The sequence below is a fragment of the Gallinula chloropus genome (assembly GCF_964237585.1).
Source record: "Gallinula chloropus genome assembly, chromosome: 5".
In the NCBI taxonomy this organism is placed as follows: domain Eukaryota; kingdom Metazoa; phylum Chordata; class Aves; order Gruiformes; family Rallidae; genus Gallinula; species Gallinula chloropus.
This window is the reverse complement of record NC_140090.1, coordinates 16863729-16877966: the sequence shown is the minus strand read 5'-3', so window position 1 is coordinate 16877966 and position 14238 is coordinate 16863729. Positions and strand designations below refer to the sequence as shown.

The 14238-nt window shown below is 64.3% G+C and overlaps 1 protein-coding gene across 3 annotated transcripts in view; it reads left to right on the top strand.

Annotated features, from left to right (window-relative positions):
- Positions 1-14238, top strand: part of TNS1 (tensin 1) — a gene marked incomplete at its 5' end in the record, with an annotated part of 60688 nt that overhangs the window by 1335 nt on the left and 45115 nt on the right. For 2 of the 3 annotated variants that reach the window (XM_084265321.1, XM_084265320.1), the window contains one exon: positions 11433-11459. In XM_084265321.1, coding sequence (XP_084121447.1) covers positions 11433-11459 — 27 coding nt within the window. Of the gene's footprint in view, positions 1-2582; positions 2698-4053; positions 4092-11432; positions 11460-14238 lie in introns of those variants that run through there. The other variant, XM_084265322.1, reaches the window with a different exon arrangement.

Here is a 14238-nt window from a genome sequence, read left to right as displayed (position 1 = left end):
GGGTGGGAACGAGGGGGGGGGCAGCAGCTCTTTCCTTAGCGAGTATAATTGCTGTTAATGAAGCAGGCCCATGCTAATGTGTGGGCCAGCGTGAGGGGGGTTGTACATGCGTGGGAGATGCATCGGCATCCCTGGGCATCCCAGCTGGGTCCCTGGGAGCAGGGGGTAAAGCCTCTTCCCGGGGAACCCTGCAGCAAAGATGCTGCTTTGCATATGCAAACGAGCTCATGGCATCGCTTGGCCTTGCTGTCACCCAGCAACTGCGGCGTGGGAGCCCCTGGCCTGGGGGACCTTTTCCCACGACTGCTGGATGGGTGACAACACGCCTGTGCACATACGTGTGCCCGCGTGTCTATACACCCGGCTGTGTGTGCCCTACTCCCTCGTAGGGTGGCACAAGCGTCGGGGGCTGCCAAGGCGCTGGCAAGTGGTGGCCCTGTGGGATAGGGGCTTGCACGCCAGTGTACAAACCTGTCCAAGTGTGCACAGAAATTGCACGTGGACCTGCACGTGGGAACATGGGGAGCTGCCCACGCGTCTGCCGCTGCTGCTGCTGCTGGCGGGGATGCGCACGCTCGCACACGCACTCTTGCAGGCACGCACATGCATGCAGCGCCCTGACACGCGCCTTGTGCAGCACGCGCAGCATCCTCACAGCCCTGGGGGCACCCGCACGCGTGGAAGCGGGCTGGGCACACGCGGGGCCCTCCTGCCTGCCTCTGCGTGCACCAGGGAAACTGAGGCAGTGAGCTTTTTTGGGGGAGGTACCTGGCACACCGACAGTTTGGCACCGTCCTCTCTGACTCTCTGGAGCCGTGCTGAGGCTGTAGGAGAGCAGGGAGCCCGGGCGAGGGGGGGCTGTCGGGCCTCTGCTTAATCTCATTAGTCTTGGCATGAAAAGGCGGATTTACGGGGGCTCACGTCTTCATCTGGCAGCGGGTGGGTGGGCAGGGCTGGTGCGCTGCCAGGGGGTGGTCCCCCTAAACAGCCAGGAGGGGGGTCAGGGAGGATGCTGGCTTCCTGCAGCTGTGCCAGGACCCCCCCTCGCTCTGCCTCCTCTGCGTGAGCACTCACACACACTTGCACGCTCACCCCCTGGCGCCTGTACGTGTTTGGATCCATCCTGTACTCACACTTACGTCATCAGTGGGCTGTGCCTGGGAGAGTGGGTGTGGGCACTCATGCTCGGGGGCACTGCACCCCTATTCAGCCCCCCCCGCCCTGGGACACCCCAGCACACGCCCCAGTGCACAGCGTGATGCTGACATCCCCCTGCATGGGCACCCATCGCACGCCTGGCCTTGGGTGTGTGCATGTGTGTTGGCACGTGGGTCCATGTGCTCACACACGTGTGTGCCGGTGCTCACACACGTGTGTGCCGGCGCATCTGCATGCGCACACATTTACCTAGGTGCCTTCGTGTGCGCTCATGATACAATCACGCTCTTGCTTCCATGCATGGAGGCATGTGTGCTGGGGCCTGCACACATGTGCTCACAGAAGTGTGTGTGCACAGGCACTTGTGCATGCCAACACGCCTGTGTGTGTGCGCGCGCACATGCAGGGATGCTGGCACACAGGGATGTTCACACGCAGGGATGCTGGCATACAGGGATGCTGGCACACAGGGATGCTCACACGCAGGGATGCTCACATGCAGGGATGCTGGCACACAGGGATGCTGGCACACAGGGATGCTCACACGCAGGGATGCTCACACACAGGGATGCTGGCACACAGGGATGTTCACACGCAGGGATGCTCACACGTAGGGATGTTCACACGCAGGGATGCTGGCATACAGGGATGCTGGCACACAGGGATGCTCACACGCAGGGATGCTCACATGCAGGGATGCTGGCACACAGGGATGCTGGCACACAGGGATGCTCACACGCAGGGATGCTCACACACAGGGATGCTGGCACACAGGGATGTTCACACGCAGGGATGCTCACACGTAGGGATGCTGGCACACAGGGATGCTCACACGCAGGGATGCTGGCACACAGGGATGCTCACACACAGGGATGCTCACATGCAGGGGTGGTGGCACACAGGGATGCTCACACGCAGGGATGGTGGCACACAGGGATGCTGGCACACAGAGGTGATGGCACACAGGGATGCTGGCACACAGAGGTGCTGGCACACGAAGGCCTGCGCGAGTGTGCTCACGCACGTGCACGCGCCGTGCGCACGCAAGCGCCTGGGTGTGCGCACAGGCGCGGTGCACACGCGCGCGCGGAGCCCGCCGGCTCTCACCGCCAGGGGGCGGCAGAGACTATTTAAAGGGGCCGCCGCCGTGTTGGCAGGAACGCTCCCCGCGCCCCCCCCCCCGCCCCTCCCTGCCCCTGTCCGCACGGCCAGCAGCTGGGGTTTCCCTCCCCCCCTGCCCCCAAACGCTGTGCCCACCGCTTCCCGCTCCCAACCCCACGGCCGCGACCCTGCCGCATGGGGACAGAAACGTTTCTTCACTGGGGGGGGGTGGGTGCACAGAGGGAAACTGAGGCAGGGCAGGGCTGGGTGCCCAGATCTCTGGGCCGTTTTGTTCCCGCTGATGAAGTCCCGTGTCCCTCCAGCCCCAGGACCTGGAGGCTCCACCGGCGCACGCCTTCAAGATGACAAGCTTCAAGAAGGTGAAGGCATGTGGGATCTGCCGGCAGGCCATCACGCGCCAGGGCAGCACCTGCAGAGGTGAGCCGGGGCACGGGCATGCGTGTGTGCTGGGGGAGTCAGGACAGCCCTGCGTGTGCTCACGTGGAGCTGCGCTCGTGCACCGACACTTGTGCAGCCGGCTTCAGGAGAGCCATGTGTGGTTGGGAAGCACTTGTGTGCTTACGGGCAGTGCCAGAGCCTGCCAGCGCCCCGCTGCACGCTGCTGTGTGCAGGCACGTGCACAGGTGTGCGTGTCTGTCTGTGTGTGTGTCCGCACTGCCGCAGCTCCCTGCACAAGGATGCCAAGGTGGGAACATGTGCCCGCACCAACCTGTGTGCGCATGCGTGTGTGCTGGAGGAGGAGCTTGTGGGTGTGTGAGAGCACGTGGGGATGGGTGTGTGAGGGCACGTGGGGATGTCTGTGTGGGCGGGAAGGTGGCTGGGAAGCGAGGGCAGTGTTTGGAGGCACATGTAAGCACGTGTGTGGCCACATGTTGGCGGCACGTGTGCGCGGTGAGTGTGCAACTGTCCCCAGATGGGTGTGCATGTGTGTGCAGGCCTGTGCGCAGGGGTGAGTGCTCGTGCCCTCTGCCGTGTGCCCTGCCTGCTGTGCCTGGTGGGACACGGCCAGTGCTGCGGCCCCTCGCACGTGCGGGGTGCTGCTCAGCCCCGTGCGAGGGGCAGCGTGTGGAAATGCTGCTGGCGGCGGGAACAATGTGGCTTCCTTCGTCGCAGGAAACAGCACCGGGGGCGGGAGAGGACAGGGCGCAGGGGGGTGGCCGTGGCCACAGCCCCGACACGTGGGGACCAATGTGTCCTCAGGGGATGGGACATACGGATTTGCAGGGTTGCCCAGGCAGCGCGGCCGTGCGTGGCCCCAGCAGCGGCAAACACACGCCTGCACTGACTGTGTGCATGTGCCATCTTCTGCAGGGATGTGGGTGTAAGCGTGCACCCGTAGCACAGAGGCAGGCGGTGGCACGGGCACTGGCAGCACCTCTGCAGCGCTCTCCTGCATGCTGGTGCACATGCGAGGCGCCGTGAGACGTGCCCGTGCACAGCCTCCCTTCACACTGTTAACCCCTGGGCACTGGGGTTCGCGTGTCTGCACGCTCCCCGGCTCGTTGGCACTGAGGGGGGCAAGGTTTGTGTGCGTGGGTTTGTGCCCGAGTGCCACACGCTTGTGCACGGGCTGTCATGCCGTGCTGATGCCACCTGTGTGTGTGTAAGGTGTGGGCATCCATGTGTGTGTGCACAAGTCCTGGCAGCCTGTGCTCGGTGTCAGGGTGCTCCGTGCCCCACAGTGTGGGGTGCCACTCCCCAACCTGCCATGCACGTGGGGTGCCCACAGGTTGACCCCTCTCCTGCTAACCCTCTCTCCCATCTCTCCCACAGGTTGCAAGCTCTCCTGCCACACCAAGTGCCAAGCCAAGGTAAGGCTGGTACCCCAAGGTGTGCCTGTCCCTGCCCGGGGCACACCAGGGACTCAGGGTGGGGAGATGCCATGGTTGGTGCCAGCTGACCCTACCTGATGGGCACCCAGGTGGGCTGGCTGTGCTGTCACCGGTGGGTGAGGCTGGCAGTGCCAAGCTGGTGCCTGGCCCCTGACAAGACCTGCCCATCGGATACAGGGCTGGGTTTTGGGGTCCAGCCCTTCTCAGAGGGGGCTGTCAGGGATCTGTGCCATTTTCCAGTGTGGGTGCTGCTGTATGTGGGTGCCACGCACCAAGGCTGAGTGCTGCTGGTGGCATGCACCCAGGCTGGGCACCTCTCCCGATACCCAGCACTGCCGGGGGCGGATCTCACTGGCAGGAGGGAGCAGAGCCGAAGATGCCTGGTGGTGATGTCTGTCCGGCTGCCGCACCGGTGGAGACGGCCCCTACGGCAACCCAGGCTTTCCGGGGAGCTGGAGGTGGGCATGATGCCCGCTGCTGCGCTGCCGGGCCAGGGGAGGTTGCGTGTTCCTGAATCCCTAGGGCAACGTATGCCAGCCAGCTCTGGGGCTGGCATCTCGGGCGGGAAGAGGTTGGTGCACCCCGGGCAGGCAGTGTGGGCTGGAACGTGCCCGTGCCCATGCCTGTGCCCGGCTGGGCAGGGAGGGAGAGGAAAGGGCCGGGGGTGGGGGGGGGCTGTGCCCGAGGCCAGGCACACGTCGGGCTTTGCAGCATGCCAGGGCGTGGGTGGTGTCGCGGGGCAGGCACTGGGAGCAGCCCTGGCACCGGGCCCCAGCTGGAGTGTGGAGGAGGTGGGGACTGTGGGGGCACCGTCTGCCACCCTGAGGACCCCGTGCCAGCCTGCGGACCCCTGTTCCACTCTGGAGAGCCTTATGCTATCTTGGGGACCCTCTGCCACGCCCCGGGTCTGAGGCCAGAGCAGATGCCTGTGTGTCCATGCAGGGGTGCCACAGGGAGAGATGAGGAGGGGTTGGGGTAGGGGGATGCCTACGATATGGCAGGCAGCGGCGAGGAACATCTGCCAGTAGTTTCCAGGCAGGAAGGAGTGCCGGGAAGAATTTGTGCCCAGTGGCGATTCTCTGATGTCTGCTATGGGGTCCTGCACCAAGGGATGGGTCATGCCAGGGTCCCAGCATCTGGGTAGCCAGCCCGCAGTTGCAGCCTGTGGAGTGCTCCCGTGGCCGGCTGTGTTTCATTAGCCTCCATCACCCTTCCCACGCTTGCTGGAAGCTGGAGCCCCCTTGGTGGGGCCGGCTAGCTGAGGGTTGTGCTGCTGGGGGCGGGCGGGGGGGGGGTGCGTGCATGGGGCCAGAGCCAGGGGCCTTCTGCAGAGCTCCTTTGGGCCAGCGCCCAGGGAGGGGCTCCTCCGGCCGGGCAAGCGGCCAGCTGACTCACACGCCGGCTTGTTACTGTAGGGTCTCCGGGGAGGGTGCGTGTGGGGAGGGGGCTTGGCACAGAGCAAAACCAGCCTCTTGTCTACCTGAAGCCCCACGCATTTAACCCCTGCACCCCCAGGATACTCTTGAGTGGGAAAATAGGCTCAAAGTTCTGGCAGCTGCACCCCTCAATGTGTTCTTCTCTTGCCCTGGAGATGCTGCTGAGGTCCTGGTTTGTCCCCCTGTGTCCCCCTCTGGTGGGTCCTGGCCCTGGAGCCTGTCCCACCATGATGCTCACAGCATCTTCCCCTTGGTGCCCATATTTATCCCCTTGGGACCTGCCCTGGCCCCTTGTTCTGGCCACCTGGCTGCCACCCAGCACAGCCGGCTCCCAGCCAGCTGCCTCCTGGTCCAGCTGGGGGAACCCCACACTTCTAAGCCCCAAATGGACTGGATATGGTGGGAGTAGGGTAGAGGGGAGGGAGAGGGGTGTAGGTAGGGGGGCTGGTGCAGTATGAAGGGTTGTACTGGGCATGATGGTTGTAGGGTGCCAGGGGGTATCATGGATGTGATGGGGATATGGGAGAGGGGGCACTGGGGTGTATGTGGGGACTCCAGGGAGGTTTTGAGGTGAGTGCCACGTCCCCAACGAGGCAGAGAGCAGCAGAGCTGTGCCAAGGTGACAGGACCTGTGTTCCAGCAGTGACCTGCCCCCTTGAAGTACCCCCTTCCTGAGGGGCAGTGGTGGGGATGGCAGTGGGACCCATGCCCTGTGATGGCACTGATGCTGGCAGGGTGCCTGGTGCCTGTGGGCAGCTCTGGGGGGGCTGGGGCAGCCGCACAGGCATCAGCTGGGAAACACAACGCTGTTCCCATGCCCATGTAAGGGCCTTCTTGCGCCCGGCCCCTCTGCTCACGGATTTTTCCTTGCTTAGCAAACCTCCCTCCCTCTGAAGGGGACGGACGGATGGACACTGGTGTGTATCTGACCACCCCCACCCTCGCCCCAGACTGCCTCCTCCCTCTCTGCTCTGAAATTGCTGGCTCAAATGAGGGGGGGGGGGGGCTGTATCTTCCTTTGAAATCTGGGGAAACTGAGTCACGGAGCCCTCCCTGCCTGCCTGCAGTCAGAGCTGGGGGACACAGCATGGGGTGCGGTGCTTTCCGTGGCAGTGGTCAGGCGTGGGCCAGCCCGTGTGTTGGCATATGCCAGTCATGGCACAGCCAGGATCTGGCGGTGACATGTCCTTCCCAGCTGGGATGGAGGGATGAGCCTGAGGATGCTCCAGGCACTGGAGTCATGCAGGTGTGCCCCAAATCATGGAGCAAGGGAGGTGCTGGTGGTGTCCCTGTCCCCCAGGACGAGCTGGTTCTGACTGGGGCTGAATATTGCCACGGTGCTGCTTGGAGAGGCTGAAAAGGGATGGGGGACGGAGCTTCTCCCCGCGGCAGGAGCTGGTCTGCTGTCAGCTGGTTTGGCTGGGGGATGTGGAGAGCTGTGGTGCTTGGCTGCCGAATCGGCTGGTGATCACCAGAGGGTGGTTCTGGGAAGTGCCAGCAGTGCCGGCCCCTCAACCTGGAGGGGCTCCCGTGTGCCCCACTCGCCCTGTGCCACACTGGGGCTCACAGGTCCCAGTGGGCTGAGGGTGCCGGGCTGTGCTAAGAGGGGAAACTGAGGCATGGCATATAACAGGGGGCCAGGGTTCCTGGAGGCTGTTTTGTCCCCTGTTGTCTCCCCCTCCCCAGCCCCGGGGTGCTGACAGCAGGCGCTGGAACTGTGCTGGGATGCTGGGCTGTGTGTCTGAGTGTATGTGTGCCTGTGCATGTAAACTCGTGTGTGTGTGTGTGTACCCATGTGCCTGAACACGAGTGTGTTCACACAGTCACGTGTGTGCATGAGTGTGCCTGATCATGTGTGCTCACAGATGCACCCGTGTGCACATGAGCTTGTGTGCAGGAACACCCATCTGTGTGCACAAGTGGCGGGCGGTCACACGCGTGTGCTCCCAGCTCAGTGCCAGCCACCCCCCTGGCCTCGTGCCAGGCCCAGCTTGTTTTTCGAGTGCCCCCTGCGATTGGACTCCGGGGGTGGGAGATTTGTCCATCATTAAACCGGGGCCTGGAGCGGGGCCAGGGCCAGGCAGTGAGGCGCATCCTGGCCAGAGCAATCGCTCCCAGCACCCGTGGTGCGCACTGGCCCTTGGCAGTGGGGAGAACGTGCGGTGCTGGCTGAGGGGACGTGAAACTCCTGCCCTCAGTTGGTGTCAGAGACCCCTTCACCTGCAAAGCAAGTCAGGACCAGGAGGGGAAACTGAGGCAGGGAGTGGTTGGGCCTTTCTGGGCAGGCTTGACTTGTGGTGATGGGCACCCCACAGCCATGCCGTGGGTGGGGGGCTCTGGGTAGTGCTGGGGTGTGCTGCTGTGATGCACATCATGCACTGCCAGTGGCCATGCCAGGAAGGGTGGCTGCAGGGAGAGGACATCTGAGTCACAGCTGTGGTGGGTTCCTGGTAGGGGACATGTGGGTGTTCTGTCCCCTCTCACCACCCCAGCCGCTCTGCCATGCAGCCTCCTCCCTGTGCAGCAGAGGGGATGACGTGCCAGTCACACGGGCAGCTGCTCCCGTCCCTGTCCCCAGTGCCCTGTTAAAAGCCACCTCCTCAGTGCTTCGGCACAGATAATTAGCAACATCCCTGGTCTCCACAACAGAGCAGGCATTGGGGGGCGGGGGGGGGCGGGGGGAGGAGGAATGCCGCAGGAATGTGTCCTTGGCCCTGGCACAGGCCCAGCTGGGGTGGCTGCGGGGGTCAGCCCTGCCCCGGTGCCATGCCAGGTCGTGTTTGTGCAGTAGGTCCTGGAGGGGGTTCTGGGTTTTTTTTCTCCCTCTTTCCTTTTCCCCCTTCTTTACGTCACCACGCAAATATTCGGCCTCTCTCAGCTCTTTAGTGGGGGGTGTGTGTGTCAGCTCTGTGTGTGTGCTCGGAGGAGCTGGGAACCTTCTTTGCACCCTGTGGGTGCTGCTGGGTACAGGGAGGGCAGGCAGAGGAGTGAGTGAAGGTGCTGAGACTGCTCATGCTCGCTGCACTAGTGAGCGCTGGCCAAGGCTGACCCGGGAGGTGTCAGCCTTCCAGGGGACCACCAGCCTCCCTCCTCTGGGCTCTCAGGGCTGGATCCAGATCCCCATGGCCCTGCAGTAGTGGGAGGCAGGATGTGAGCTGGATGGGATCTCTGGCAGCTGGTCTCTGACTTGCTTCCCACCACTTTTCTTGTTTCTGGACCACTGTGCATCCCCCCATGGCCACCCCTCCTGGGACCTGCTGTGGGAAGGGCACTGGGTCCCCAGGAACCTTCAGCACCCTCTGAGGTGTGGCACCAATGCCAAAAACAGTCAGAAGAAGGGGATCTGCAGGCCCCACGCTGGGCCTTCATCTCCTCCTTGCATGCTTTCACTTCTGGGGATGAAACACACCCTTTCCTGGTGCTTGGTCCCTGGGTCCCCCTTCTTCCCTTCTTCTGATGACATTTGGGGTGGTGATGGCTGGAGGGCACTTGTTTTGGGATGTGGAGGAGGTGGTTTCTCTGGGGGTGCTGGGGGAACCCCATAGGGCACAGGGTCTCCCAGAGAAGCTGGGCTAGCCACTGGACCCGCTCCCACTGGTGCTTTGGCCCCTGTGGCTCCAGGACATATTTGGTGGCTGGAATTCAGGGACATTGTCAGGACTTTTCTGTTCGTGTCCTGTGAAGGGGTCACATCATCTCCCCAGGGGACAGCTCCGGTCACCTCCCCAGGGATGGGGACGTGCTGTCAGTGGCCTTTGCTCTCCCGCTCACTTCCACCCCACTTGGCCGCCGGTACTTTCCCATCTGGCCCTGGATCTTCCACTGCTGGTGTTTCCCAGGGTCCAGGAGCCGGCCTGTGTCTGTGCCCTGAGGAGCTGGGCTGGGGGATCTGTGTGAGGGTCTGTGTCCCAGCTGAGCTGGCGCCTATGTCCAGCTCTAATGGCACAGGGCATTCGTTGCCCCTCCATCCCAGTTTTAGTGCTCCCTTCACTTTGGCATCCCTGCTTTTGGGGGGCTGTGGTGCTAAGGGGCCTTTTTTCTGGGTGCCAATGTATCCTGGCAGGGGGGCTTGTCCACAGAGTGGTGGCTGTTGGGGTCTGGCCCTGCATCCTTGGCTGCCAGGGAGGTCAGCGGGGCTGGCAGTTAGTTGGTTAGGATGGGGGTGAGGAGGTGCCTCCCCCCCGCCCAGGATGTCAGGGCCCCAGTTCTTTGTCCTTGGGAAGTGGGAAGGGTCTGCTGATGTCTGTCTGTGAGCCCAACCAATGGCACTGTCCAGCTACAGGGGAAACTGAGGCACAGAGGGGCTGGGCAGGATCTGCTGGAGTGGGATTGCGCTCATTGGGGTGACTGATTTTATGGGACTCTTGGAGGAGGTCAAAGGGAGAGCCCCTTGCCACCAGTCACCTCTCTTTGGTGACTTTTTGAGGGGTGGAAAGGCAGGAGGGGTCCCTGTGGTCCTGTCCCACGCCGGCAAAGCCAACCCCAGCCTTTTCTTTTGGCTGAGCCCGCGGCATGAGGACGGAAACGCAAACAGGAACGGGGAGGCGTTGGGTGAGAAAATGTCAACAGCGCTGGGCCGGGTGCCTGGCTTGCCGCCTCCCCGGCTGGCTCGCCACTCCGTGGGGCGCTGCTGGGCGGGCTCCCCCCTGCCCCGACCTGCTGGGGGCTTCCCTGCTCCGCTCCCGGGTCTCCCGGCGCTGAACGCTTAATCGCACGGCAGGGCTGAGGCCGGGCTGCCCCGGGGGTGGCTGGGGGGAGCAGGGCTCCATCCATCGCTGCACAGAGCCCCCAGGGAGGAGGAGGATGGGAGATGGGAGGAAGGCGAGGGGGATGCTGGGTGCACCCCGGGTTTGGGACAGGCGAGTGAGAACTGGCACGGCTCCACATACGGAGGGACAGACGGGGCTTTTCCAGTATTTTCGCTTTGCTTTTTAAGTGTGTGTGTGAGGGGGGAAGGGGAGGGCTTGTAAATCTTCACATACCCCCGGCACCGGGGGCGTGGGGCACCCAAGGACCATTAATTGGGCACCCCATCCCATGCGTGGCAGGGGGTACCGAGTCGTGCCGGGGGGTGCCAGGCAGAAAAGGCCCCAAGCAGGGCCCCACACCCCTGTCCCTGCCACCCCCCCTCCAAGGGCACAGGGACGCCGGTGGCGTCACGCGGGGCGATAAGGCCCCGACCCCGCTGCGCCCCGCCGCCCGCCGCAGCCCCTCGGCACGGGGTGCGGGGCGCTTTGCAGGGGGGGGGCAGTGGCGGTGGGAGCGGGGTATTTTTTGGGGGGGTGGCTGCCAGCACCCCTCGCCCAGGGCTGACCGCCCGAGCTGGGCTCCCGGTTGCCTTTAAGGGCGTTTTTGGGGGAGGCGAGGGGAGCGGAGCGGGGCTGGACTTGGAGCGCGCCGTGCAGCTGGGGAGAGAGGGAAGAGGAGAAGAAAGAGGGAGAAGGAGCAAGAGGAGGGAGGGGAGCGGTGGAAAAAGCCGCCCGGGACCCCCTTCCTCCCCAGGGCCGGGGCCGGCGCCCCCGGGCTCCCCAGCCCCTGGCCACCCCGGAGGTGCGGAGGGGAGCAGGGGGCCGGCGGGACCCCCCTGCGCCCCTCCATTGCCGGGGTCCCGCTTGCGGGGAGCGAAACCCTTCGGTCTCTCCCCCTCCTTCCCTCCCCTCCCTCCTCCCTCCCTCCCTCCTTCCTTCCTTCCTTCTCCAGGCTTGGCCCGGGGAGGGAGGGGGGCTCTGCCTGCACTCTGCCTTCACGCCTGCCCGCCCGGGCGACGCCGGGCTCCCGCCTGCCCCCCCGGCCACTCCGGCCGTCCCCCGGCCGCCCCCCGCGCCCCCAGGCCAGGTGAGGCTGCGCTGCCGTCCCTTTCGGATGTAGGCAGGCGAGACCCCGGATGGATTTCGGGAGCGTCATGAACCAGGTACGGGCGGGCGGCGAGAGAACGGGGGTCCCCAGCCCCACCCCCCCCGGGACGGGAGGGTGGGGGGATGCTGCGGGTGGTGGCATCTTGTCAGGGGTCCGGGGGCCACGCGTGACATGCGAGCGGTGATGGGGTGGTGCGTGGTTGGGAGGGGGTGCAGCCCCTCCCCGTGCAGGACGGGGGTCTCCGGTTGTCGGTCCCCGGAGGGTGTGTCGGGGTGCGGGGCGGTTTGGAGGGAGGCACTCGCGGGGAGTAGGATTTGGGGAGGGGGTGAGGGCTGGTTTACCGCCTGTTGGGAACTTGGAGCGGCTGGCGGGGGGCTGCGGGGGGGCGTGCCCCCATGCCCACCCCCCTAGCTCGCCGCGGCGGTGACTTGCAGGGTGCCCCGGGGGACACACACAGGCACTGGGGTCCGCGTCCTCTCCCGAGCTTGGAGGAACCTGTCCCTGGGGAGCGAGGGCTGGGCGGGAAAGAGGGGTTCTCCCCCGGCACCCCGCTCCCAGCCCGTGGCTGGGCGGGCGATGCCGGGACGGGTGCCTGTCACCCCGGGGTGGGGGACACGGGAGGGTCAGGCCCTGGGCCGGGACACCCCGGCAACCCAGGGGTTAACCCCCTTTACCCGGTCCCGCCGCTGCGGGACCCGTCAATGGTTAAACCCCGGGTTAATGAGTGGCGAGGAGCCCGGTAGCCCCGGCGGGTGCCAGCCCCCTCCCCGGGCAGGGACCCCCAGCCTCTCGCTGCCGCCGGGCCCGCAGAGGGTTAAATCGCAGGGCAGGTCCCGGCGCAGATGTTTTTGGGCTGTGCTCCTGGGAGAGGAAACGGCCGAGCGCGGCATCAGCCCTCTTGGTTTTAAGGGGAAAACAAGAAGAAAAGAGAACTGCTCCGTTCCCGGGGGCGCCTGATCCTTCTCGGCACCGGGGTCGGCCCCCGGTGCAGGACTGGTGACCCCTGTGTGGGTGCTGGGGGGGCAGCTGGCAGGGACGGGGAGGAGACAGTAGCTGCGCCCCTCGGGTCATCATGGGGGTTGCTGGGGTGGCATCTGCTGTGTGATGAGTGTGGGGGTGTTGGGGGACACCCAAGTGGTTGGTGCCTTGTCCCCACAGTGTGGTGGCACTGTGAGGGCTGTGCTTGTCCTGCCTGGAGTCTCAAGCCATCTCTGTGGGTGTCACCCCCAAGTAAAGTCGATCAGGAAAAAATGAGCCCCCAGCCTGTGTCCCCTGTAATGAAGCTGCTTCTTTAGTGATGCTGCTGGCTCCCCCGTTTCAGGGAGTATGGAGCTCGTGCTGTCCCTTGGGGCTGCTGCCCATTCCCAGGGCAGGGCACTGTGCCTTGGGGCTGTGCTCCTCTGTGTTCCCCTCCTTTTGGAGTTCTAGGCTGAGGCATCTATTTGCACCCTTTTGTAGGGGTGCTGCTGGAGCAACCTGGGCCATCCTTCTGCTTGCTTCACCACCTTCCCATGCCTGGCCTCCTGCAGCCCATCCCCAGGGCATTCTGTCACAGTGCCAGCAAGCCCTGATTAGCATGGCACGGCTTTGCTTGTTGTTGGGGCACAGGGAGAAGAGCAGCCCCATGGCACAACCCCTGGGCAGCGGGCAGTGGTTCCATCGCTGCTTCCCCCTCCTGTTGCCACCTACCCCAAGGGGACACCAGTTTTGGGGGTGCCACTCAGCGGCTCAGTTTCACTGCAGCATATTGGGCTCTGTGGGGTCACTCTCCATCCGCTCTGGGGTTTCCTCCATGAGTGGAGCCCCCGGGCTTGGTGCTGGGGGTCATAAGCCCAGTGGGTTTGTTTTGGTACCCTGACCACCCCTCGAGGTGGGTCATAGCCCTGTGGGCACTGGAAGGTGCCCCTGATGCCATGGGGTAGCCCACAGGGGGGCTCTGTGCTAAGGGATGGGGCTGGTTGCGAGCTCCACCAGCATGACAGTGGGGACCAGTGGGGCAGGGTCCCACACAGAGCTCACAGTGGGGCACAGGCGGACAGCTTGCCCACTCGTAGGCCCCGTGTGCTGGCCATTCCCACATGAGCACCCCTAAACCAGCCAATCCCGCGTCAGAATCCATGTGAGAATCCGTACGCTGACCAATTCTGTGTCAGAATCACTGCTCTGATCCTGCAAGAATCATTGCTCTGGCCAATCCCATGGCAGAATCCACGTATTGACCAATCTGGTGTGAGAATCCATGCGCTGACTAATCCCATGTAAGAATCCATGTGCTGGACATTCTCGTGTGAGAAGCCATGCACTGGCCAATCTCAGGTGAGAATCCAGGTGCCGCCCAATCCCCGTGAGAGTCCAGGTGCTGCTCGATCCTGTGTTAAGAACCTGTGCATGGACCAGTCCTGGTGAAGCACGCTGCAGCAGACTCTGTCCCAGCCCGTCCCAGTGTGACCAGGCTCCTGGCCAATCCCTGCTATGGGAGCTTCTTCCTGGCCAATCTTGGTGGCCAATTTGGTTGGGTGGGGGGCAGCTCCATACCCTCCCTAGGTATAAGCTGGGTGCAGAGGGGCAGCCTTGTATCCTCCTTAAGGGCAGGCTGGGTGCCAGGGGCAGCAGACAGCGACCCTCCCACCGTCCTTTGGGGTAGGCTGGCTGTGGGGTCCCCATGGGACTAGGGTGAGGGCTGTCCCTACAGTGGGGTGGCAGCAGCCATGGGTAGCTGCTGGTGGCAGGGCATGGCTGGGGCTGTGGGGCTGGGACCATGGGGCCAGTGCCAGGCAGGCACTGGCCCATGGGGTCGGATCCAGCCCTGCTGCTTGCAGATGTTGCCTTTTTAG